Genomic DNA, 26,051 nt, shown 5'->3' with positions numbered 1-26,051 from the left:
TTGCGGGTGCCGCCATCTGAGGAAGATCTCCTTCAGTACCAGGTTGTTCAATTGCCACTCCTAATTATCCACTCCCAGTTTGCTGAGCCTGTCCACTTCCAGGTTGGATTCGCCCGGGAGGTGGACGGCCATGAGGTAGATGTTGTTCTCCAGTGCCCATTCCCACATGCTGATTGCTAGGTTGCACAGTGGAGGGGACTTGGTTCCCCCCCTGCCTGTTGACATAGTAAATGCTAGTGGAGTTGTGCGTCTGGATAAGTACTACCCTGCCTTCAATGAGAGGAAGAAAGGACCCAGAAATAGGACAACCAAGCACAAACTATCTACGCACATCACACATCCTTTAGCATCACCCGACCAGACCACTCCTCACTCCAAAGCCTCCTCCCCCGCACACCCAAAAACAAATCTCACCAAGTTACCACTGATACTATCAAAGGCGCACTCATCAACGCTAGATCGCTAGTCGCCCATGCCTTAGATATTTCCGACATCATCTCTCTCAACGAACTAGACTTTATAGCCATCACTGAGACCTGGCTCCGTGCAGCATTAGGCCCCACCCACGCGCTAGCCATCCCTAGTGACTACACCATATACCGCACAGACAGACAAACAGCCAAAGGCGGCGGTGTAGCCATTATCGCAAGAAGCTCCCTCAACATACGACACATACAAAACCAATCACTCCCGTCTGCAGAACTACTTATCATTAAACTAGCCACTACTAACACAAGCACAATCACCACCCATCTTATCTACAGACCGCCTGGTCACATACCCTCATTTAACGGCGATATAGCCCTCCTGCTCTCCAACAACACCAAACCCAACTCTCGAGTACTGATCCTAGGCGATTTCAATCTCGGACTCAATGTCATGAAGGACGACAAAGCAAGCACCATCGCTAACACCATTTCTGAACTAGGCTTCGCCCACCACATTACTCTACCCACACACAACAAAGGCTGCACCCTTGACTGGATAGCAGACCTCAATTGTAACACCACTATCCTCTCCAACACACCATGCGCCTGGACCGACCACCATCTGATCACTTTCACCATCAATAAAAACAAACAAAATAATATGCTCTCTCCCAACGCCCCACCCACATTTACAAGAAATAGCAAACACATCACGGTAGAGAAACTCCTCCCTCTACTCCAACCCATCATCGACTATTCACCCGCCATCACCAACCCCACTGAGCTAGTAGACCTCTATAATACAACTATTCTCAAAGCCATAGACACTGTAGCACCACTCAAACTAAGGAAAGCCAAACCCCGAGCCCATCTCAACTCTTGGTTCACTCCCGAACTAAGAACCCTCTGTAAAATCAAAAGACAAACTGAATCAGCATGGAAACAGTCTCCATCCGCCAACAATAAAATATCCTATTCCATAAACTCCAATACCTACAAATCTGCTATCATCCAAACAAAAAAAAAACATGCATAATGAAAGAACCTGCAATGCCAAATCCAATACCAAAGAGCTCTTTAATATACTAAGAGACCTCAAATCCCCATCCCCCATCCCAGACACATGTACCAAAGACACCACCTGGTGCACCAAAATACAAGAAGCACTCCTAGGCAAAATTGCCATGCTACAAGCTAAAATAGAGCTAAAAAAAGAAAGTCTCACACCCGCAGACAAGCCCTTCGCTCCCATCCACAATTCACAACTGAACGGAAATAACTTATTTGAATTCTCCACCATCACCATCACCGAGGTTGAAGACAATCAATTCATTAAAACCCTCCACATGCCAAGGCGACATCTGCCCTGCACCAATCATCAAAGACGCAGCCAAAGATCTTGCCCCTTTTATCACATCTCTCATCAACATGTCCTTCACTTCCAGTATAGTACCCAACAACCTCAAAGACTCCTGGGTGTTACCTCTACTAAAGAAACCCACGTTAGACCCTAGCGTCCCTACTAATTACAGACCAATCACCACAGTACCCTTCCTCCTAAAAATCCTCGACCGAGCCGCCTACTTGCAAATCCAGAGCCACCTAGAGAAAAACAACCTATTAGGGCTAAGACAATCGGGCTTCCGGCCCAAACACGGCACCGAGACAGCCCTGTTAGATCTCAAGACACAAATGGACAACCTCAAAGACAACTGCAAGCTAGCCCTCCTTCTCCTCCTCGACCTGTCAGCTGCCTTTGATTTAGTAAATCACGACATTCTTTGCAAACACCTAGCCTCAGCAGCCAACTTCTCTGACAAAGCTAATGCCTGGATTCAATCCTTCTTGAACAATATTTCCATGAGGGTCTTTGCCCCGACAGCTGCTGCTGAACCAGCCCCCATTACATGTGGCGTCCCCCAAGGCTCCTGTGTCTCACCCACGCTCTACAACGTTTTAACAAAACCCCTCTTCGACATACTGGACCACTTGGGTGTCATCTACACTAACTATGCAGATGACACTCAAATACTCATACCACTAACAGGAGACTATGCCACCGACAAGACAGTACTCAACAACATCTACTCCATTATTCAAGAATGGATGGCCAAACATGGCCCATGCCTCAACGACGAGAAGACCAAGCTCCTGCTCCTAGGCACCCAATCCAGACTCAACAACCTTGACAAACTTTACCAGACCTTCACCATTGACGGCAACAACATTACCGTCTCCAACAGCGTCAAAACTCTTGGGCTCTACCTTGACTCTTCTCTCACTCTGACAAGACAAATCAATGCTATCTCATCTTCCTCCACCTACACATGCAAACTCATCAACGCCAGCAGACCCTACCTCTCGACCAACAAGTGCATCACCCTAGCAAGAGCACTGGTACTATCTAAAGTTGATTATTGCAAAGCCCTGTACTTGGGTACTAGCCAAAAGAACATTAATAAGCTGCAAGTTATCCAGAATAGCGCACTAAGAGCAGCACTGAATATACCCAAACATGAACACATTACAGACGCCAGACGATCCTGTCAATGGCTCTCCATACCACAGAGGATCGAATATAAAACACTCTCCCTTACTCACAAATGCTTAACCCACCAAGCACCTAGATATCTCTCAGATAATTTCACACACCACACCGCAGCCCGCCCAACCAGTTCTGCCCAATCACACTGCCTAACCATCCCGAGATTTCAAGCTCCAAAAAGCAGGCGACACAAGCTTCCCTATGCTTGCCACTAAATTGTGGAACTCTCTCCCTATTAATCTCAGATCCGAACCTTCCTTTCACAGATTCAGACACAATGCCAAAAACTGGATACGGGCCAAAGAAGCCCAGAATTCCAACCTATCATTGTAGTTACTGTAATTAATGCCTGCTTATCCTGCACATGCTCTAATCTTGCAAATGTATGATAACTGTGTATACTATCAGTAACGTTCTTATTAAGTCGCGACAACTTTTACTGTCTATCTATGGAACATGTAATCTCTTGGCTACGTCTGTAACCATGCCAAGCGCCTGGATGCCCCAGGGCCAGGCGGCGCTATACAAATAATAAACTAAACTAAACTAAAGAGCCAGCCAGATGGCCTTCAGTTCCAATCAATTGATGCAAGACTCCTGCCGAGTCCAGACTCCATGGACAATGTGGCTGCGGAGAGTGGCGACCCAGCCTTCTAGAGAAGAGTCCGTAGTAATGGTGACCTGAGGGGCCTTCTGCCGGAAGGGCCTGCCCGTCCTCAGGTTGCAGTCCGCGGACCACCACGTGAGGTCTGAGTGGAGAAAAGGAGGAATGCTGACCAGCTCCGCTTGGGAGCCCTTCTCCCGATTCCATGAGGCTGTGAAGTGCAGCTGTAATCTCCTCATCCTGAGTATTGTGTGGGGTACGACCAGTAGAACCACTACCAGTATACCCAACAAGTGTTGGTACCACCAGGCCGAGGTCAATGTCCTGTAGACGAAGGGAGTAGTGTCCCTCTTGATAGCCGTGATTTTGTCCTCCGAGGGAAAGACTCTTTCGGAGCTTGTATCCCAGATGAGGCCCAGGAAGCTCAGGCTCTGCGTAGGCTGCAGCTGAGACTTCTTGAGGTTGACAGTGAACCCCAGGTCACGGAGTGTGTTCATCAGTGGGGAGGAGGCATGGTGGACCGCCTCCGGGGATGTAGCCCTGACGAGCCAGTCATACAGGTACGGGAAGACGTGGTGGCCCTGAGCCCTGAGGAGGGCTGCCACTGCATTCATTAACCTGGTAAATACCCTGGGGGCTGAATTGAGGCCAAAGGGTAGTACATTGTACTGGAAATGGCAACCCATGATCCTGAACGGGAGTAAAGAACAATGTGGCTGCCAAATCGGGACGTGTAGATACGCGTCCTTCAGATCCAGGGAGCACATCCAGTCTCCCCTCTCCAGTGTCTCTGCAATGAGTGCTGGCGTAACCATCTTGAATTTTAGCAGAGGAAGGGAGAGGTTGAGGGTGGAAAGGTCCAACACAACTCTCAGGCCAGCCAGGTTCTTCCTTCTGTATGGTGAAAATCCTCAAATAGGAGCCCAAGCCTCTCTGGGAAGTAGGGACCTCTTCCACTGCCTGGTTCTCGACGAGTGACCGGATCTCCGCCAACAGAGTTGCTGTTCCAATCTGTGGCAGAGGAGGGGAGGGGCACTGGAACCCCCCCGCCCCCTTTCGTTGTTTCCGCCGGTGCTGACTCAGAGAACTGTCAGGTTGTCTGAACTCCGTTCTTGGAAGCCCCGGAACCCGCCAAACGCCCGCCCCTTGTCAGAGCGTTGATGTTACTGGGTGTATGCCTTGGCCGTGGTCTTACTAAGAATAGATAAAAAGAACAGCTCGCAAACCGCAAAGTCTTTATCTAATTCCTCATCCGTGGTGGAGTGAAAGAGGTCACTACCCTAGAACGGAAGGTCCAATATGCGTTCCTGCACATCAGGATTAAACTTAGTAGCCCGGAGCCAGGCCGTCCTTCTCGTGTCCGTGGCGATGCAGATGGCCAAAGGTATCAATGTGGGCCACGGTGGACTCCATGATGTCCTGCGCTACCAGCCTGGCTTCTCCTAGTCAGGTCCAAGGAGGCGTTGGAGTACAGCTTTTTCCCGTACGCCTCCAAGATCTTCTCCTCCTTGCCTAGCAGCATCGAGGACAAGGTGGCCGAGGACAACTGAGGCTTAGAGTAAAGTGACGCTGCAGCGATCACTGAGGAGTGCGTTTGAGGATGCATCGAAAGCAAGAGTGTATCCCCCTCCATCTGCCTATACCTGGCGTTGAGGCGCCGATTGACAGGCTGGGCCGAGTGCAGCTTGAGCCACCCCCTCCTGGCCAGGATTAGGACATCTTTCTGCATCGGGATCCCCTTTGTGGTAGGGGTCTGAGGGTGAGGACTTCTACCAAGAACCCTCCTCAGGGTGCGTGACCTCAGGCTGAGGAAGGGACAAATATTCTGCCATACCTGCAAGGTGTTCATGAAAGGCCCTGGCGGAGGATGGCGTGTCGGGGTCCTCCTCGTCATCATCTGTGTCCAACCAAGTGTCCGGCTGGTCCGGAGCGGGAGGTGGAGTGCTGGATGCCGTGGGCTGCGGTGTGGTGACTGGAGCCGGTGGCTGTTGTGGAGGCTGGTGATGGGCCATCTGAACTGTGGAAGGTAGGTGAGCAAGAATCAAAGGAGCCTGCAGAGGCCGCGGGAGCTGCACAAGGGCCTGAGGTTCCAGAGTCATAGGAGGAATGACTTTGGGCGCAGGTGGAGTGACTGGGGGGGGGGGGGCATGTCCGCGATAGAATCCCAGAGGATGGCTCCCATTTAAGGGGTATGCATAAGCGATCAGAACCTTTCGAAGAACCTGTCTTCGAAGGCTGAAGAGGTGGCAGCCGATATAGACAGTGGCCGAAGGCTGCTGGGGCCAGGGCGCACTCTGCCTGGGGTGCAGTGGATACCTGCCCTGCTCTGCTGATGGATAAACTGTAGGCCATGTACCTGGTTGACACCAGTCCCACCTTATAACTCTTTCCTCCACCTGCTCCGTTCCTAGGAGTGGCGTTGTATGAGCGGCCATTTTGTTTGGCACAGCAGCCATTTAGTCGAGCTGCGTGCTGAAGTCGTGGTGCCTGGCTCACTGGGCCCAGCCTCGTCCAAGACGCTTTGTGTTGGAACATGTGGCCTACACTGCACCTCAGGCCGAAGACTGGAAGGCGGCGTGCCCTCGGCAGAAGTGCTGGTAGTGCTGCGTGCAGACGCCCCCTCGGACAGAATGCTGGTAATAGGGTGTGACCCTGGTAAAATAACCTTGCTGCCCCTCAGCACAGATACCAGTAGGATCTGGAGAAACCTCATCTATGAGGCTGGTAGCTGGACTAGCCTCTGTATTTGTGCTGGTGTGAGAACCCGAGAGGTTCCTCCCGCTCAGGCGCTTCCTTGGGAAGGAATCGCCCTTACAGGGTGCAATGGAAAATAGAGGCCTTGCCTTTGGCCTCGAACAATGTTTGATGAAGTCCTTTAAGTCTTCCGGAGGTGACTTTTGGAAGAGCTCCCTCCACCGAGCTAGCCTGTTCTTCAGTGCACGTGGAGTTTGTGCATCGTATGCGGACCAGCCCTCCCAGCCGTGGTTGGGGCAAAGGTAGCGGAGGCAAAAAGCGTGGGGGTCAGACGTAGGGGAGAGCCCCTCTCAGGCGGAACACCTGCTGAAGCCCGCTGAATTTGTCATGCGCCGGGGAGGAGCGTGGGGTCCGAGGACCAAGTACCTATTGAAAAGAAAGAAATAAGAAATGTCCAGGAAAGAGCGCGTGGTATTACATGGCCGAAGACAAACCCAGGAGCGCTGGTGAAATTGCCCGTTCCATTCGACGCGGAAAAGGAGTGGCGTCAGTGGCGAGCGCATGCTCCCAAGGCCCCGCCCCAGCCTGCCTCTAAGTTTAAAGGAGAAGAAGGTTTTTTCTGGTGAAAAAGGTTCCGTCTTCCATCCCTAGCGAGGGACGGCCATACAGTATGGAGGAAAGGGCACAGGACTTAAGAGTAGCTCTGCTTCCTGATGTCAAAAGTAATAAAGTCTGTTCGCTTCCTACCGTACGATGCTGGGAACGTGTCATTTGCAAAGTGCTGCCAGCCTCTGCGGCAGCTAAGCAAGTTAATGAAATGTGAACATGTTTCTAAAAAGCATGCTTTGAGGCCTATTCACTGCGCCTCGATCTAACGTTAAACTTTGTATACTTAGCTGTGACTCAACTTTGTTGCCTATATGTTGTTAGTTTAAAACACAATTATTGTGCATGCACCAGCCGAATGCATATAAAAGTGTGGCCATCAATGAAGCCCCCTCCCCTTTTAATAGGCTAGTCCCGCAGCTGGTAAATTTGTTGCTTTTTACCGCGCTGAACTTGCATTTTTACCACACTCTTATACCAAAACTGTGTGTTGAAACAGAACATTTTATAAAGAACTATCAGCCAGAAGCCAACATACTGATCTTGTTGAGCCAGGGGAAGGGAGTCATTCTCCTGGAAGATGAACTATTGTAAAAGACTTCCCCCAAGGGCCGATCCCCACTGAACCAGAAGGGAGTAATTCTCCTTGTGCAGTATTACATTTATGTTTTTTGTTCAGTGGTATGGCTAGAGTAGGCTAGTTCAAATAGAGGACAGACAATCAGGTGGACATCCACCCTAGCGACGAGCACCCCAGTTATATTTAGTTAGGTAGGGAAAAGCCTTCAGAGCTAGGGAGATGTAGTTCTTTTCTTTATTACTTTGAATAAAACATAAGTTAATATGACACTCCTTTGCCCGACTCCTTCCTCCAGCACGCCACAGTAGCAAGCAGAGAATATAAGGAAGTGAGAGGAATCAATGGGTGTGATAGAAAGGAGACCTGAATCAGGAAGACGATCCGAAAGGCACAATCCAATAACTGTTTTAGAATGCTCACCCTTGAATAGCGTGGGGACAGTTTAGGAAGTCCCTGAGGGAGTTTCATTCCGCTGCATAACCTCACTTCTAGCACAAGGAAGAACTGAGACAGGAGAGTGGAATCAGCTGTATATTCTAACCTGGGGAGTAGGGAGCACAAGGAGTGGTGCCATTTAGACGAGGTGGAGGGAAGGCTCTGGATATTGAAATAAAACCCTTTGTACCATCACTGAGACTTTGGAGTAATTGTGGAGTCATTTCTAACACCATTTACTTTCACTTTGCCTCTTTCTCTCAGGTGTATCATTCAGGCTATGGCCATCCTTTCTCTTACTCCGTTTCCTCATTGCTCTAGCTCGCCCCCTATCCTTATCCTCGTTACTCCCAGTATCTGATCTGATTGCATATTTCTTTCCCTTATCTCTGCCTCTTCCTTCTCAATCTCTCTTCCATGTCCCCCTTTCTGTTTCTTACTTACTTTACCCTTCCTATCACTCTCCCGTCTTTAAACACGTTATTCAGTTTTAGTCTTTGATGTCTCATACTGCTGAACCAACAACAACAACAAAAATTACTTTTCTGTGAAAAGCCAAGAGGATGGCAACCCTAACCCAATAAGCTTTTCCAAACAGGCTTTATTTTTTAATCACAGTTCTGAAATCTTATTGGAGTTAGAGGCATGTGAAACAGTAAGCTGGAAGGCCCACCCTCCCATTAGCACAGTGCACTTACCTCGATCCCAGCATATAAACACTGTCCGAGTAAGCAGCTCCAAGCACAGGGTGCGCCCCTCCAGCACACACTCTTCTGGAACTGCTCCTTAAATGAGAAGGAAAATGTCATAGTAAGGATATGGCATAATAACGCTTCTTTTCCTATGGCCTATGGCTGTGAGCATACTGTGCTAAGGCAGTCCATATGCATGGCACAATAATGCTCCTCTTCCTATGACCTAGGGCTGTGAGCACACTGTGCTAAGGCAGTCCATATGCATGGCACAATAATGCTCCTCTTCCTATGACCTAGGGATGTGAGCACACTGTACTAAGGCAGTCCATATGCATGGCACAATAATGCTCCTCTTCCTATGGCCCAGGGCTGTGAGCATACTGTGCTAAGGCAGTCTACGCATGGCACAATAATGCTCCTCTTCCTATGGCCCAGGGCTGTGAGCACACTGTACTAAGGCAGTCCATATGCATGGCACAATAATGCTCCTCTTCCTATGACCGAGGGCTGTGAGCACACTGTACTAAGGCAGTCCATATGCATGGCACAATAATGCTCCTCTTCCTATGACCTAGGGCTGTGAGCACACTGTACTAAGGCAGTCTACGCATGGCACAATAATGCTCCTCTTCCTATGACCTAGGGCTGTGAGCACACTGTACTAAGGCAGTCCATATGCATGGCACAATAATGCTCCTCTTCCTATGACCTAGGGCTGTGAGCACACTGTACTAAGGCAGTCCATATGCATGGCACAATAATGCTCCTCTTCCTATGGCCCAGGGCTGTGAGCACACTGTACTAAGGCAGTCTACGCATGGCACAATAATGCTCCTCTTCCTATGACCTAGGGCTGTGAGCACACTGTACTAAGGCTGTCTACGCATGGCACAATAATGCTCCTCTTCCTATGACCTAGGGCTGTGAGCACACTGTACTAAGGCAGTCCATATGCATGGCACAATAATGCTCCTCTTCCTATGACCTAGGGCTGTGAGCACACTGTACTAAGGCAGTCTACACATGGCACAATAATGCTCCTCTTCCTATGGCCCAGGGCTGTGAGCACACTGTACTAAGGCAGTCCATATGCATGGCACAATAATGCTCCTCTTCCTATGACCTAGGGCTGTGAGCACACTGTACTAAGGTAGTCTACGCATGGCACAATAATGCTCCTCTTCCTATGACCTAGGGCTGTGAGCACACTGTACTAAGGCAGTCCATATGCATGGCACAATAATGCTCCTCTTCCTATGACCTAGGGCTGTGAGCACACTGTACTAAGGCAGTCTACACATGGCACAATAATGCTCCTCTTCCTATGGCCCAGGGCTGTGAGCACACTGTACTAAGGCAGTCCATATGCATGGCACAATAATGCTCCTCTTCCTATGACCTAGGGCTGTGAGCACACTGTACTAAGGCAGTCTACGCATGGCACAATAATGCTCCTCTTCCTATGACCTAGGGCTGTGAGAACACTGTACTAAGGCAGTCTACGCATGGCACAATAATGCTCCTCTTCCTATGACCTAGGGCTGTGAGCACACTGTACTAAGGCAGTCTACACATGGCACAATAATGCTCCTCTTCCTATGGCCCAGGGCTGTGGGCACACTGTACTAAGGCAGTCCATATGCATGGCACAATAATGCTCCTCTTCCTATGACCTAGGGCTGTGAGCACACTGTACTAAGGCAGTCTACGCATGGCACAATAATGCTCCTCTTCCTATGACCTAGGGCTGTGAGCACACTGTACTAAGGCAGTCCATATGCATGGCACAATAATGCTCCTCTTCCTATGACCTAGGGCTGTGAGCACACTGTACTAAGGCAGTCCATATGCATGGCACACTAATGCTCCTCTTCCTATGACCTAGGGCTGTGTGCACACTGTACTAAGGCAGTCCATATGCATGGCACAATAATGCTCCTCTTCCTATGACCTAGGGCTGTGAGCACACTGTACTAAGGCAGTCCATATGCATGGCACAATAATGCTCCTCTTCCTATGACCTAGGGCTGTGAGCACACTGTACTAAGGCAGTCCATATGCATGGCACACTAATGCTCCTCTTCCTATGACCTAGGGCTGTGAGCACACTGTACTAAGGCAGTCCATATGCATGGCACAATAATGCTCCTCTTCCTATGGCCCAGGGCTGTGAGCACACTGTACTAAGGCAGTCCATATGCATGGCACAATAATGCTCCTCTTCCTATGACCTAGGGCTGTGAGCACACTGTACTAAGGCAGTCCATATGCATGGCACAATAATGCTCCTCTTCCTATGACCTAGGGCTGTGAGCACACTGTACTAAGGCAGTCTACGCATGGCACAATAATGCTCCTCTTCCTATGGCCCAGGGCTGTGAGCACACTGTACTAAGGCAGTCCATATGCATGGCACAATAATGCTCCTCTTCCTATGACCTAGGGCTGTGAGCACACTGTACTAAGGCAGTCCATATGCATGGCACAATAATGCTCCTCTTCCTATGACCTAGGGCTGTGAGCACACTGTACTAAGGCAGTCCATATGCATGGCACAATAATGCTCCTCTTTCTATGACCTAGGGCTGTGAGCACACTGTACTAAGGCAGTCCATGCATGGCACAATAATGCTCCTCTTCCTATGGCCTAGGGCTGTGAGCACACTGTACTAAGGCAGTCCATATGCATGGCACAATAATGCTCCTCTTCTTATGACCTAGGGCTGTGAGCACACTGTACTAAGGCAGTCTACACATGGCACAATAATGCTCCTCTTCCTATGGCCCAGGGCTGTGAGCACACTGTACTAAGGCAGTCCATATGCATGGCACAATCATGCTCCTCTTCCTATGACCTAGGGCTGTGAGCACACTGTACTAAGGCAGTCCATATGCATGGCACAATAATGCTCCTCTTTCTATGACCTAGGGCTGTGAGCACACTGTACTAAGGCAGTCCATGCATGGCACAATAATGCTCCTCTTCCTATGACCTAGGGCTGTGAGCACACTGTACTAAGGCAGTCCATATGCATGGCACAATAATGCTCCTCTTCTTATGACCTAGGGCTGTGAGCACACTGTACTAAGGCAGTCCATGCATGGCACAATAATGCTGCTTTTCTTCTGGCCTAGGCCTGTGAGCACACGGTACTCACCCAAAATTGATGAGAAAATTTACATTTCAGTGGAGTGAAAAATGTGAGAAAGAGTTGGAGGCTCAGATAGAGCTTTGTCTTTGAAGTAGTTGTGTGATCAGATAGTATGTATAATAGACAGGATACCCTCAAAGTCTTCTAAGAGCAATAGACCGGTCCCCACCAGAAATCCTCCAAGTGCAATATCAAGGCCTCCTGCAAAGATCTCCTATGGACAAATCATTGGCTTTCCTCGCAAATCCTCCAAGCACTATAGACAGGCTAACATCATGTGTCTTCTAGTAGTATTTAAAGGAAAAGTAGTGAACAAAGTCATTAGCAGAAAGGCAGCAGGGCATGGATATTGGCTTGGGAGGTGTGAGCAAAGCTCAGGAGGGTAGATGAACGTTTGCTGGGTGATTAAGAAGAGAGGCGATTAGGTTTGTGAAGTAGGATGATTTGCCAGGGGTCTAATTCACAAATATGGCTAGCAAGAATGTTTGTGTAGACTCTGAGTAGTGTGGGGGTCCGTAATTTGCGCAAGCATCATAGGTCATGGTGCATGTTTGTTTTGAGAGTACGTAACTCAGAGTTGACCCAAGACAGGGACAGGAAGGTGCGAATGTGCAAGTAGAATAGGGTTGGTTAAACCAAGTCGTAAATTCATAGTGAAAGTCAGAAAAGGCAGTCAACAAAGACAGAAGAGAGGCTGTCACATCATCAAGGTAAGGGGCAACAGAGTCTTGCCTGAATTTCCTCTTATTCAAAGAAGAGGGGTGAGGAGGAGTACAAGATGGAGGGACCAAGTTGGTTAAGTGAACAATGGAGGGATCAGAGGCCAATAGAGAGATCAGAGCAGAGGGGATTTGAATGATAGACACAGTTAAAAGAGTTCCCAGGACAGTGGGTAGGCTGGTCAGATAGGAAGGAGTAAAAGGTGGGTGGCACAGAGGGCTTTGGAAGATCCAAGTCCCATAGTATGACAATAGAGATGCCAGTAGGAAGTGACTCAAGAAGAATGTACAGATCATGGAAGGAGTTGAGATAGCTTGAGGTCGCTAAAGAACCAGAACAGTGAGAGGAGCATGAGGGAGTAGTTGAATAGTGGAATATTCAAACGAGAAAGAGGTGAAGTCAGACAGTGGTAGGTAGTCAGTATTGCGGACATAATTGACAAAGCACCCCACTCCGCCACCCTTCCTAACAGGTTGGGGAGATTGGGTGAAGGAAGCAGAGTCACTGTGGAGAGCTACTAGTGTAGCCGAGTCATGAGGGGATATCCAGGTTTCTGCGACAGCAAGAAGTGAGTGTTGAGTTGGTAAGAGCCAAAGTGATCAGGGATGTCCGGAGACATGTTGCAAAAGGACTGTCAATTCCAGAGGCCAAGTGAAAGAGTGGTAGAAGGTGATGGGCTGGGGGGGCAGATCATGTGCAGTTGATGAGGGGGCTAGATAAGGTTTGGGAACATTGTGTTTGAGTGATGCAGGGTGGAAGGAAGGCGATGCGGAGGTGGGTGGAAGAGCGATATAGAAGTTAGACCGAGTGAGGCTGAAGAAGGGAAGGAGAAGAGGGAGTACAAGGAATAATGGGGAGAGGTCAAAATGCATGACGGAGGGAAGAAGAAATGAATAAGTGAAGAACGGGTTTAGCCCAAGTCAGAGGGGGGGTGAGCGGAAAGGGAAGGGGGGTGGTTGGCTGAGAAGAAGCAGGTTCAAGTTCTGAGTTAGGCTTGAATGGGGCTGCAAGTAACCAAAAGACAGTTGACAGGCCAAAAATAGTAATGTTCCTTGGTACGTTGAGATAACGGAATGAAGAAGGAAGTGAATACATTGAAACAGTAGTGAATCACTATGGGAGGATGTAGTACAAAGGTGTAGAGCAGAATTCCGGTGAGGGGAAAGCAGAAGACGTAAAGGCAAAAAGAGGTACCTCTAGAAAGACGGCTAGCAAAGGAAAAAGCTTTGCCAGACGAAACTTGAGGAGGGACTCTGGGGAACAGAGGGATAGGAGCAGGTGGGGGCCATACCTTGATAGAGAGAACGGAAGGGGAAACTTGGTCAGAAGGGAGCCTCCCACCCATCCTAGAAGGCCTGTCCCCCAGTCCACTTATAGAATCAAGGAGAAATAGGGTGCATGAACCTTTAAACCAGGGCCAGCGAGCGCACGTTTTGGGTACATTTGCTGGGGGGGATCCAACTCCATGACTTACAGAGCACTGGCAGAACTTTAGTTTGTACATTTGACTTTCACAAAAGCAACTTTATTTAGACATATTTTCCCACAGCACTACCCCACCAAGGAGAAGATCCACCCCACCAAGGAGAAGATCCAACAGACACCTTTGAGCTCATTTCAGACCCCATTTATTTTGACAAAGCCTGTGAACATTTGTTAACACCCTGTGTTGACTCACTTCCGTTGTCTGGCCTATTTGTTGATCGATGTCTGCTGTGACACAAAGCATCCCTTCCATTTGAAGATCAGGTATAAAAAGGTAATCACATTTGCACCTGATTTTCTAAAGATAATATACATTCTCATTGTAATGATTCTTTACTCTTCTCCATATCACCTTCAGCTCCTTTAACCATAGCTGAATCCACAGTGGGTTACTGGTGCAGATGGTGAACTGGGCAGCTACATCAAAGTATGTGGATGCCAAACGCATAATATTGCAATACCCTGTGACTAGGTTCCCTGCTGGGGACTCATTGGCGTCCATCAGGTTCACACAATCTCTTTGAGTCACCTCTGCAGCACCCCATCCTCATAACAGGGAACTGGCATGTGCCTCACCTGCAGTAACAACTCCACCTGAGCAAACCCTAATCTTAATTAACCAGGCCCCCCTGAGACAGATGCTACTAGACCAATACCAATTCTAGTATTCCCCATTCGGTCAAAGTTAAGACCTGGACTGGTTCCAGAAACAGCAACTGAGGATTTTGGAGTTAGAGCTCTCCTTCTCAGGACGGGGAATCCCCAGCCAAGCCCTAAAACACCAGGGAATAAGCACTCAAACCAGGCATCCACAGATCAGTCCATAGAGAAGGATGACAAAATTTCCCATAATGCCTCTGGTGGGTGAAAGGAAAACCCGGATCATGTAACCGCAATCACTGCTACAGGAGAGAACAAATGGGATAGATCGACCTTAAAACTCACGGAAGGAAGCGTAGGAGTCTCCCGCACCCCATGTTCACAAAAGGGGAGAAATCGCACACACACCCTTTTCAATGACACAGAGCGGAAACCACAATTACAGCCTCTCTCAAGGAACTGAATCTTGCCTACCTGACTTCTTTATCCACACACCTCAATGTTGTGAATTCTTAGGGATTCCCTAGCAAGTTGAGCGGGAAGGTTAAACACAGTTTAGGGTAACAGCAGATGAAGAGGCAAATGCCAGAAATGACAACGGGAGAGAAAGGGGCACTTCTTTTCTAGTAAGCTCATAGCGGGGGTAGCTGAAGGCAACAAAGAGGCAGTAAGCTGCAGGGCATCTAAGTGAGATAAAAAATAGCAGACCCACCTCTTGTAACCTCTGGGCCATCAAACCCACCCTCAGGAAGGAAGAGGACTCAACCAATCATACTATCCTTCCCCCACATGCCACCTCTGTAAATCATTAGCCAGGAAGCAAGCCTAGGGGAGGAGAAATGACAGTAGAAGAAGCCAAAGTCTGCTCATTTCGTGGGCTGCTGGAGTGAAGGAAGGACGGAGTTTGCAGAGCAGGAGGAACAAGGTGGATAGAGAGCAGAGCAGTGACGCTGGAGAAGTGGAGCGGAGGAGCGATACGACCAGGAGGGGAGAAGGAGGTAAAGGCGCTGGCAATAAGATCAGGGAAGGGGAGTGGTGAGAACGTTGTAGTAGGAGGCTTGTTCAAGGAGTATGGTGGATCCAGGCAACAGGTGCAGGAGTTGTTGGAGGAGGTTAGAAGTGTAAAGGAGAAGGGTGGCAGATTTCTGGCAGAGATGGGAGGGTGCAAGGAGAAGTTAGAGGAGGCGAGAAATATCAAAGAGGAAGAGAAAGGGAGCAGGGCACTGTATCCTTCTGTGAAATGAAAGTAGTAATGGGAAGTGGCGATTGAAACCGGAGGAGGTCAGAACGAATAGTGACCAGAGGGGTGGGATCAGGGGCAAAGGAGGAGGAAACTGGGTCCAGGGGGGCAAGGAAGGGAGGAAGGGAGGGAAAGAGGCACCCAGACGGGGGCGAAGAGAAGAGGGAAGAAGTTTAGGAGCAACCAAGAGGAGTGAAGAGGCTGAAGAAGAGCTGGGAAGATGGACGCAAAACAGTTTCTCTACCCAGTCTACCACCCGACCAGACCTTGGTCTGTCCAACCAGCAAATCAAGACTGCTTGAAGAGCAGCAGCAGGGTATGCATCTCCTAAGCCTGGTAACCTTTTTTCAAGCAAGGTGGTCCTGGTGAGAAACAGAGTGCGGGCTCGCCAAAACGCAACAGCATGGCATTCTAGGAGAGAACCATGTCATAATCCTGAGACATCTACTCTGGTCGCTGGGATTCTAAGCAGATGACACTCCTCATTTCACTCCCCTTTATTATTTTGCACATACTTTGTTCCTTTCACCCAATAAAAATAATGTCATCTTTAGTTGATGTGAGCCTGGTCATTGATCACTCACTCAGCAATCATCCCTAAAATGTTAAAAATTCTTTAAGCGCGTCACTAAAAAGATATTCTGGCATACAAGAGAGCATTTATTAACTTTAATCAAGCGCATACAAGCTAAACAGGAAATCTCAGCAGCACCTCTGCATTCCAGGTTCAATCTGGCCTTCCTCTCATCACGCCTGCATATTAGCATCAAGTACTATTCCAAATGTACAGATGCATGCTAGCTGAGGCTGCCAAATTATGGATGATTGGGGTGAGCAGAAGGGACCCATGCCCGAAGACATCTAGTCAGAGGGAGTATCCATATTCAAGTTTTACTGTCTCAGAAGTAATCCAAATGTGGAAGTCCCCTGACATAATCACGCCTTGGAGAGGCAGATCAGGTAGAAGCTGCTGAACCCTCGACAGTTCGAAAAGCGAAGACGCCAGCTCAAGATGCTGGCGGCCCGGTGAAGCAGACAACTAGGAAGCCATTGTGAGGATGGGGAGAGAAAACCTGTCTGACGTGGTAGCGTGACCACGACCATCTCGTGGTGGGACAGACGCCTGTCTAACAACGCCAAGACCATAGCAGCAGGGTGCGCTCGCTGACAGCTCCCACCCGCCAGTGTTGCACGACCAAAGCAGCCGACAGACGCGAGGAACGGAACATTGGAGAAATGCAAGAGTGAACGGCAAGCAGGTTTCCCATGTGAGTGCTGAACCCGGCAATGTCAGCCTGGACAAACAAAGGTACAGGTGTGAACAAGAGAAGCTGGAGGTCACCGGAGCAATCTATTGTAAGGGGAGGAAGGCGTGAATGGCCTGAGGGCGATCTATGAACAGTAAACCCGAATAAGTTGATATAAGAGGAACAAATAAAAACACTTGGCAAACAAGGCTGAGTGAAGGTGGAAACGAATACCCTGGAAATAGGGAAAACAACCACAGCGCTCAGTATTGAAGAGTGGGGAAGCCACTCCATATACAAGTGCAAACCGAATTATGATTTGAAACTGCCAAGTGAAATGAACAACAAGAGAACGAAACCAAGAGAGTGTCAGAGAAGATCAGCATGAGCAACATATTTCTAAAACAGACATTTTGTTTATTGACTATATAAAGAGCCAAGATAAAAACACTGAGAGAAAGCCGCAGCCAAGAAGGCAGAAAGGGAAACGACCAGGAGATGAGACATTCTTGTTTGTATTAGTGGCAGGGTCAGGTAGAGTTGGGTTTGGACTGAGGACATTTACTTTGGACTTCCTGGCGACAGATGAGCGCCTTTAGTTACTTTAACAAGGCTGAGAAATCCCTGGGAGAGAGAGGCTTTTTCTTATAATTTCATCAAAAGAAGTCAACATGTCCAGAGTTTGTCCGAATTCTTCCGACCCGCTACAGTGGCCATGTGTAAATGTCAGGTTGGTGTCCTCAAAATCCATGCACATCACTGCCACAAGTCTCATCCAAGGGGGGGGGGCACCATAGATCCCACATGGATCATGATTTCTTGTCACCTATCTGTTCATTAACCTCCACCACAGAGGGTAATAGTTTACGTAGCACAAGAGAAGCAGTGCCTGTCTTTTTGATTTCCATCAGAGTGTGCGGGTGCAAGCAAGCTGAATGAACAGGGTTGTTAATTGTGCTTCTGCAAATCTTTAAATTTCACAACTTCTGATGCATCTCATTTAATCAGTTGCAATTGGTTCCTCAGGTTTTGCTTTACCATGCCTGCTACAAACAGGTTGTCAACCCTTCTCTTATTTTCTGCTGGTTAAGAGTAGATTATATTGTCACAACTTTATGGGACACACTGTACAAAACTATTAGGTTGCGAGTTTCACTTTTTTCAGGTCCTCTCCAAATCCATACCTTTCTATCTCAGCCTTAAAAACCACATCCTAAATGTTTTCATTTTCTCAAACATAACAGAACATTATCACACGTCTGTTCACCAATATTCATCAAAAAGTTGAGGTGAATCACGAAAAACAATCTAGAAGGCTGTGCATTTATATCTATGTAGACCTGGACTCACAGACTAGTAACTTATCATTCTCACCCCATTCTCCAAGCAATAACGATTCAGACACTTACTGTTAGCAAGCATGTCCACCAGATTCTGAACGACTGCTATGCTTGCTTCCTCTTTGCACAGGAACATGCTGGACAAGGAAGGGGCTGCTACAGGGTGGCCGTAAAACCGATCCAAGAGGAACAACCTGAAATACTTCCACAGCACTGTCTGGTACCGGGAATTCAACACCCCTACAGCCTCAGTGGTTGGTGTCCCTAGTCGTCTGTCTGAACAACCCTGCATGTTTAGACTCCCTTCTGCATGGATTGCCTCTAGGTCGCCATCTGCAACATAAATCCCATTTGATTGCTGAGCGTGTTGTGTTAACAGTGTGCACTCAGATGACTGAGGTCGGTCTGGCTTTGGCTTGTTAAGGAAGTGTTGCCAAAAGGTATCGGTTGAAGACACCAATACATCCAACAACTTCCGCATCCGCTGCTCATCTTCTGTACAAATGGCTTCCAAATGGCGGGACGTGCTCAGTCCAGCAGTATCAGGCTGGCATGCTTTACCTTTAGGATTGCACAAAGCCTTCCTTGGCTGCTTGGCACCAGCGACAAAGTGACAGAGGTTCTGAAATGAGGGCTCCTTAGCTTTCTTCCAGTCAAAAGAACCAAGACTGCTTGCACTCCCGCTAGACGACCAGACAACATCTTGTTGCAGAAGATACTGATGTAACCTATCTGCAGCCTGATGTCCTCTTCCTTCAGCTATGATGCTCAGCATCCTAGAAATGGGGTATGCCCTAGCTCTCCTGTGCATGCTTTCCTTTCGCAAAGGACTTGTGGGTCCTGCCACATTCAATAATACCTCAGGTGTTCTCTGCTGACACTCAGAAACTCCACAAAACGGTGCAGTATCTGACAACACCTGGTTGTAAATCTCGACTCCTCGGAAGACATCTGACAGTTCCTCGGGGGAAAGTCTGGTGACACCAACACAGCCTAGGTATCGCAGTGAGGACTCCAAGTGACGTTCCATCAACTCAATTGCCTGGCATGCCAACTGCGACAGAGTGTTCTTCATTTGAATGAGCGTGTCCTCTTTCTGGAGTAGGAGTGGACGCAGCCAGTGGTCTCGTCGGATTCGCTTCTGCAGGGCACTCCAATGGCTTGAATTTGTCCGAAGTTCTTCACACAGTGCCTTCAGTCGTCTAGCCCATGTGAGAATGTCTTGTAACGTGGCAGATGCCTGCGGAGTCACAACCATCCCAGCCAGCTTCTGAGTAAAATCCCAAGAGCTCTTAAGGCGGAGGGCATAATCTTTTGCTAACTTCAGGTAGTGCCGATGCTGGGTCAGCACATGCAGTCGGCTGCCGTGTTGCCCAATGCTTGCATAGGCTGGATGGTAGTAGAACTCACCAAGGGAGGAGTCAGTTGAGGCCTGCTTGAAAAAGCCCTTTAATGGCTCAGCTCCATTGCCTTTGTGGATTGCCAAGCACTTGCGAAGTCCTGCGATACTGCGTTCCACCTGGATGATGTAGGCACCAGAGGATGGGAGAGGACTGCGAATCAAGTTGTCCTCGTTATCGCCATCATCAAAGCGGGCTGCCTCCAAATGATGCAATGGGTCACGTTTCACAGCAGAGTTGAAATGATTGTGCAGCAGAGTCTCTGCTTTGGGATGCACTTTTGTAAAGCTATTGCAGGAGCCAGAACCTAGAAGAGAAAAAATAATTCAAAGGATTACTGAGGGTAGTCTTAACGGAAGTTCCAATAATGTTTTGCAAAAAATGTAGATCACATTAATATAGTCTGACATCAATATAAATTCAGTTTCTCTTACATTGGCTGTCCTTCGGTTTACATGTTCCTGCTTAGGGTAAACTGGTGTCCTCTGTATAGATTTAACATTGAGGCTTGCAATAGAATCATATGCTTTAATCTCATTTGCGGCTATGCTTTTTTCCGTTATACAAGAAAGGCTATGTTTTACTAGGCAATGAACAGCCTCATTTAATGGCATCCTGTGCAATGCTGTTTCGTCATGTCATGTTTTCTTAATGTGCTCCTAAACTTTGCAGACGTGAGCACCAAAGCCGATCTTTCGATTAAAAGCAAATGAGACCAGGGCCACCCACACAATCACTCTCCGATGGATGAGGGACCAGGCAATCTGAACAGCGAAACAACACGAGGCCCAAACTTCCACCTTGACAAAAACCAAAGGTAAAACGAGCACTTTGAATGTGACTGGAAGAATATATGCAAGATTTTAGAAAAGAACTGAATACATAAAGAATTGTTCAAATAACACATTGAAAAGGGTCTTTATGAGCAACAGTATATGCCTGCAGATGTTGAGTGATGAGCAGACCTCAACCCACGCAGCTCATCTACATCCACCATGTTTGGCAGTCGCAAATTTGTGAACCCTCAATTTTTGTCTAAACTAAGGAGTAACACGTTCCTAATTGTCCTCCTACAGTGAAACATGATGCAGCTACTAAATCTGCAGCATTTTGTGTAAACAGTAGGCCTCCTAGTAATTCTCACTAAGTCCCAGAAGAGCACAATCTGTGTGCCTCTGCAGCCTCATTTTTTGTAATCAAGGTGGTAACTGATGAGGGACGTTTGAGAAGAAGTGAGTATAGGGAAGATTCCCAGAAGTGCCAACAACTGGTTCAAAATGGGCTCCATCTCCACAACACCAGTGAAATGCCACAAGAAAGTAGACAGGATAGGAAGGCTTTGCGGGATGCAGGAACAAGGCATTGCATTCCGTGGGGAACTTTCAAGGTCCTCACTTACATGGGGGATTTTTATTTATTAAAGAACAGGGTGCCATGACAACCACAAATGCCTTACAAAGAAGACAAATGACAGAGATCAAGGCCATTCCCAGGGTAAGGTGCCTCTACACAAGAGTATTGACTGACTGAGTTGCATATGCCGGGTGGTGAAGGGTAAGAGTGGGAACATGTACCTGAGACTGGAGGACATCCCTTTGTAACCTAGACAACCTGAAGCTAGAATGTACTCATTTACAAAATTATGCAGCGCGATCCTGAGGGCAGAATGCCGGAAATGGGGTTGTGCGGTTAGTTTAGATAAGAGGGTGGAAGGGTTTGTGGGGCTTTTTCCATTGCTAGCAAGTAGAGTTTGGGCCACATTTTGTAGAGGTCCACCGAAGAGATGGCCTTCATAGCCACACGAGGGCATTCCAGTGCAGTGGGGAAAGTATGAATAAGGGTGCAAGCAAGAGCTGCCATGGGGGTGGGTAGTGGTTTAAGGACTTTAAATGTGAAGAGGCAAGGAGCAGAAGGTTTGAGAGGGAGAGGTAGTGGGAGGGCAACCCCATGGATGGATATATTGACTAGTAGCAGGAATTTAAAGAGTGATTTTGCATGGAAGCCATCCAGCATGGCGACTGTAGTCAGAGCTGGAGGAGTGTCGGGGGTGTCTGGGTGGATCAAAGAGGGAGAGTGTTGCAAGGTTGAGGAATCTGTTGAAGAGAGCAAAAAAGTACAAGGTTGGATCAAAAAGTAGGCTTGCGCAATAGTCCAGTTTACCAAGCACACCAGAGGTTTTAGTTGGGTGGGGCATGAGGTATGGGTGGATGCGGATGTCCAGTCCAGCTGTGGTGGCAGAGGACATGATGAACTGCAAGAGTTTCAGTTTGCCGTCAATGAGGCCCCACCATGATTGCAAGCCAGGGTTGAGGGAGTCAGGAGGAAAGCGATTGGATAGGGGAGAATGAGTCTTTGAAGAGTATAGCATTGTGCTGCGTATAGCCATCCAGTGGCAGATCGAGGTTAGGCATGCGTTCAGAGATTGCAGGATTAAAGGAGAAAAAGAAGAATATTCAAGTATTGTCAGATAATGGGTGATAGTTAAAGCCACAGGAGGAAATGAGTTTGCCGAAGGAGATGGTGTATAGGGCAATGGGAAGAGCGCCTAGGACTACTCCATGAGCAGTGCATACTAGCAGGGGTGTTGGGAAAGAAAGTGCAGGAGTCCTAAGAGAAGGAGGAAGAGTGGTCAGAAAGATGTCAGGACACCAAGTAAGGTACAATGTTCTCCAAGCAAAGGAGGTGAAGGCGTTGATGGAGAGATGGACGATCCACAGTGTCAAACGCAGCAGGAAAACCTGAAAGTATGAGACTGGAAGAGGAGTCAGAATGGTGGCCAGCAGTAAGAGAATTGGAAACAACGATGAGAGCTGTTGCAGTGCTGCGTTTGGACCAGAATGAAGATTGGAGCAGGGCCTTTGTGGTTTAAGGGAACCCTCTGGAGGAGTTAAGAGTTGTGGGGGAGGAGATAGGTCTGTAGTATGAAGGGTTTTTTTTTTTTGAAGGATTATTATGAATGTGGCTGTTTTATAACAGGCTGGGAAGATGGCAGCTGACAACAAAAGGCTGAATAGCATGGGGAGGCGAGAAGACATGACAGGTGCCAGTTTAAAGGGTTCAGTTGGAGCCTTGGATGTGTATAGATTCAGTGGGAGAGAAGTGAGAGGGGAGAGTGTGGGAAAGATGGTAGGGGGAAAGAATGAGGGAGGCAGTGGGAGAGATAAAAGGGTGGATGGGTGGTCAATATTTGGTTGAATTTGGTGGAGAATCAGGTGAATTAATTGGTGGAGAGTGAGGAGGGACACTCAGGTTTCCAACATATAGAACAGGGTGGGTAATGGCTGTGGGCCTTTTAAGGTACCCACTCAACTGCCTAAAGTCAGGGTGTGAACAGGAACTGTTGTGCACTGATGCGTGTTCATTTACTGGATCTGTTTGTACCATGACCTTTTCTGTCAATGCTGCCTGCATCCATGCACAACAGTGGCTGTAAGTAGGCCCCTCACAAAGAGCTTGAAGGAGGATGAAAGGCAGCATATTAGCACTCAAAACACTGCCGCATGATCAGCAAGATTGTCCTCAGCTGGTTCAAATCATACCTTGCGTACCGCTAACCCTTCGTACACATGGATTCGTCCAGATCACCAACTCTACCCATAACCTGTGGAGTCCCTCAAGGCTTCATCCAGTACCCTGTGACCTACAATCTTTACATGGAACCGCTCTGAACTCTCCACACAACATCCACATTCACCAATATACAGATCTACCTCAAGATATCCTCCAACAAAGACACCCACAGGCTCAAGGCCTGCCTCGCATTGATCCAGACATGGATGCCCAGACACTACCTGAAGGTCAACCCCTTCAAGACTGAATTCCTACTGCTGACCAACAACACTGAACCTGACATCCAGACCTGGCTCTCCACCATGAACCTTGAGGGATTCACACCCCAGCTGGCCCCCTGTGCCAAGTCCCTTGGGTTGAACATCGACAGACACCTCATGTTCAAACAGCACATATCAAGGAAGACAGAAGAGGCCGGATACCAACTTTCTCTCCTGCAGAAAATCAAGCCCAGAAAACAACTTCAGATCCACTGTCCAAGCATTGGGTCCTCTCCCAAGTGGATGCTGGCTATGCATTTTTGGAATGCATTCCCGCGACTACCGTGGCACCCCGGAAATGTGTCCTGCATGCTGCAGCAAGCCTCATTAAAGCACTCTGCAAATTCGACCACAACACTCCGACCACCATTGAACAGCACTGGCTCGGACTTCAAGTCTATCATCTTCAAATCCTAATGCATCATCTAGAAGGCTATCATCATAAAGTTACCAAGCTAAATAACTGAGAAACTCAGCCTCTCTGGAGGCCTGCGATCCACTAGAAGTAAGGAAATGTGCAGACTTGAATTATGACAAGCCAGAAAGTAAAGAAACCAGAACACAGGCCTTCTCAGTCTACGCTCCAAGCCACTAGAACCTCCTCTGAGTCAACATCAGAATTGCCCCATCATTTCTACAGTTCAGGAAAGAGCTCAAGACCTTCCTCTTCAAGGAATGGCTCTTCCTCAACACATAAGTCCACACACCCTGTACTCCCCACCCTACGTGAGACTCTGATCTTCTCCCCACTGTCTCCCCCTCATATTACCAAATGCCCATGCTCTCTTGTCAGCTCCCTGCTCTTTTTTTCTGTTTCATTCACTGTCTTCTTCCCCCCCTATGATTGTAAAACGCTCTGTTGCTTCTCAAAGCTAGGTTCGCACTCAATAAATATCCCAATAATAAGAATAATAATAGCAAAACATTGCACCACTTTTGAAGTCTAGCAGTTCGTTTCTGATCGCTTACAGCAAGGACTGAATGGCATGCCCACGGTTATCTCCTAATCGCCTTTGCAAATGCTGTGTTTTATTTGTATATTTTATTGTGAACAGATACATATTGATTGCCAAACACTGCAAAAAGAAGTTTGAACCAAACAGCATGGTATAAAGTGCCATTCCTCAGTGTACAAAGCGCACAAATCACATGATGCCATTTCTGTACAATAACATTTCAAAAGTGCAGAATTAAACTAGGTAAATTTACAGGAACATTTACCTTAAATAAGTAAAACAATCTGCTTTGTGGTCGTAGAACCATGCACATTTCAGGCACGCATTTCAGCAGGCCTAATTAGACATGGCTTTTTTTTTTACATTCTATGTTTTAGCAGAAGAAGCCCCTTAATGTTGTCTAATTTCTGCCCAAGATCTTAGTGATTTTCTGCTGACCTGTTGTAATTTCATGGACAAATGTTAAAAGAGAATATAACGGGGATAAGAGAGTGCTGTCGTGTAGCTACCAAGACATTTAATTGAAGAGCTCAGTGAAAGATAATCAGTGTTTTAGATGATATCTCACTACTGATAGGCAACCTTAAATCCACTGGTTCACTGTCCTGGGCAAATTCAATTCAGTATTCTGTAGATCCAAAAGCAAGTGGGATCCTTCACAGAGAGCTGAAATACCTCAGTTTTGTCCAGTCCGGTAATTGATTATTAAGCATTGTGCTAGCTAGAGGCGGCTACAAGGTTTGTCCTATCCCTGCCTCTGTATGCCTCAGCCTGGGGTCCCGAGGGAACATGCTGAATCTCGCTCAGGCTGCCTGGAAGAGCAAGCTGGTGTGACTCAGTACCTTCTGAGATAGGTGCCACGGACTGCATTCCGCATACCTGTGTGTGGTTGAGATCTATCGAGTGCCATGATGGAGAGAAGAATGGTCCTCGCAAAGTGAGCGTGATGTCTGCAAGGCCGCACTGTGTTGGTGGAGCGTTTTGCATTCAGCTGCAGTGTAGGGCTCTTTATAGGTGCAGTGTTACATGTACCATGCTTGTATCCTCCTGGCTTGTGGTATAGAAACAAATAATTAAAATGCCTGCATCACCTTCTAAGGCTCAAATAGAATAAAGGACATTATTGGTTGACCATGTTGAGGCCACATGGTGCATCACTATAACTCCTTTCAGAGGGAGAGATCATAGAGAGAATATGCATGCCCATGTTGATGGAGTGACTAGTTTAGACTATCCTGTGTCAATGGGCTACCGCCTACCTGGTAAGAGTACTCGAGAAGCGATGAGGTAGGAAGGTTCACGCATGTAGAGTATGTATGGATATGACATACTGTGTTCACAACACATGGGAATGTCATTCTTGCCTCTGCCTTCATCTGCCTAGGGCAGAGTGTGCTGATCCCGGCACAACAGATCTTCTTTTCTAGGATCAATGTCTTTGTGCTTGAAAGTAAATACAAATAGGCAAAGGGAAAGAGAAAGAATATATATTGC

General features: G+C 47.9%; 1 protein-coding gene across 3 annotated transcripts in view; it reads right to left on the bottom strand.

Annotated features, from left to right (window-relative positions):
- The window catches only part of CCDC142 (coiled-coil domain containing 142), a 314,222-nt gene that overhangs the window by 187,735 nt on the left and 100,436 nt on the right, over positions 1–26,051 (bottom strand). For all 3 annotated transcript variants that reach the window (XM_069632485.1, XM_069632484.1, XM_069632486.1), the window contains exons 3-4: positions 18,441–20,078; positions 8,591–8,677 (exon numbers count right to left, since the gene is read on the bottom strand). In XM_069632485.1, coding sequence (XP_069488586.1) covers positions 8,591–8,677; positions 18,441–20,078 — 1,725 coding nt within the window. The remainder of the gene's footprint in view (positions 1–8,590; positions 8,678–18,440; positions 20,079–26,051) is intronic.

Source organism: Ambystoma mexicanum, chromosome 6q (assembly GCF_040938575.1).
Source record: "Ambystoma mexicanum isolate Mex_15411 chromosome 6q, UKY_AmexF1_1, whole genome shotgun sequence".
NCBI classification, from domain to species: Eukaryota; Metazoa; Chordata; class Amphibia; order Caudata; family Ambystomatidae; genus Ambystoma; species Ambystoma mexicanum.
This window is presented reverse-complemented; position numbering and strand designations above follow the sequence as displayed.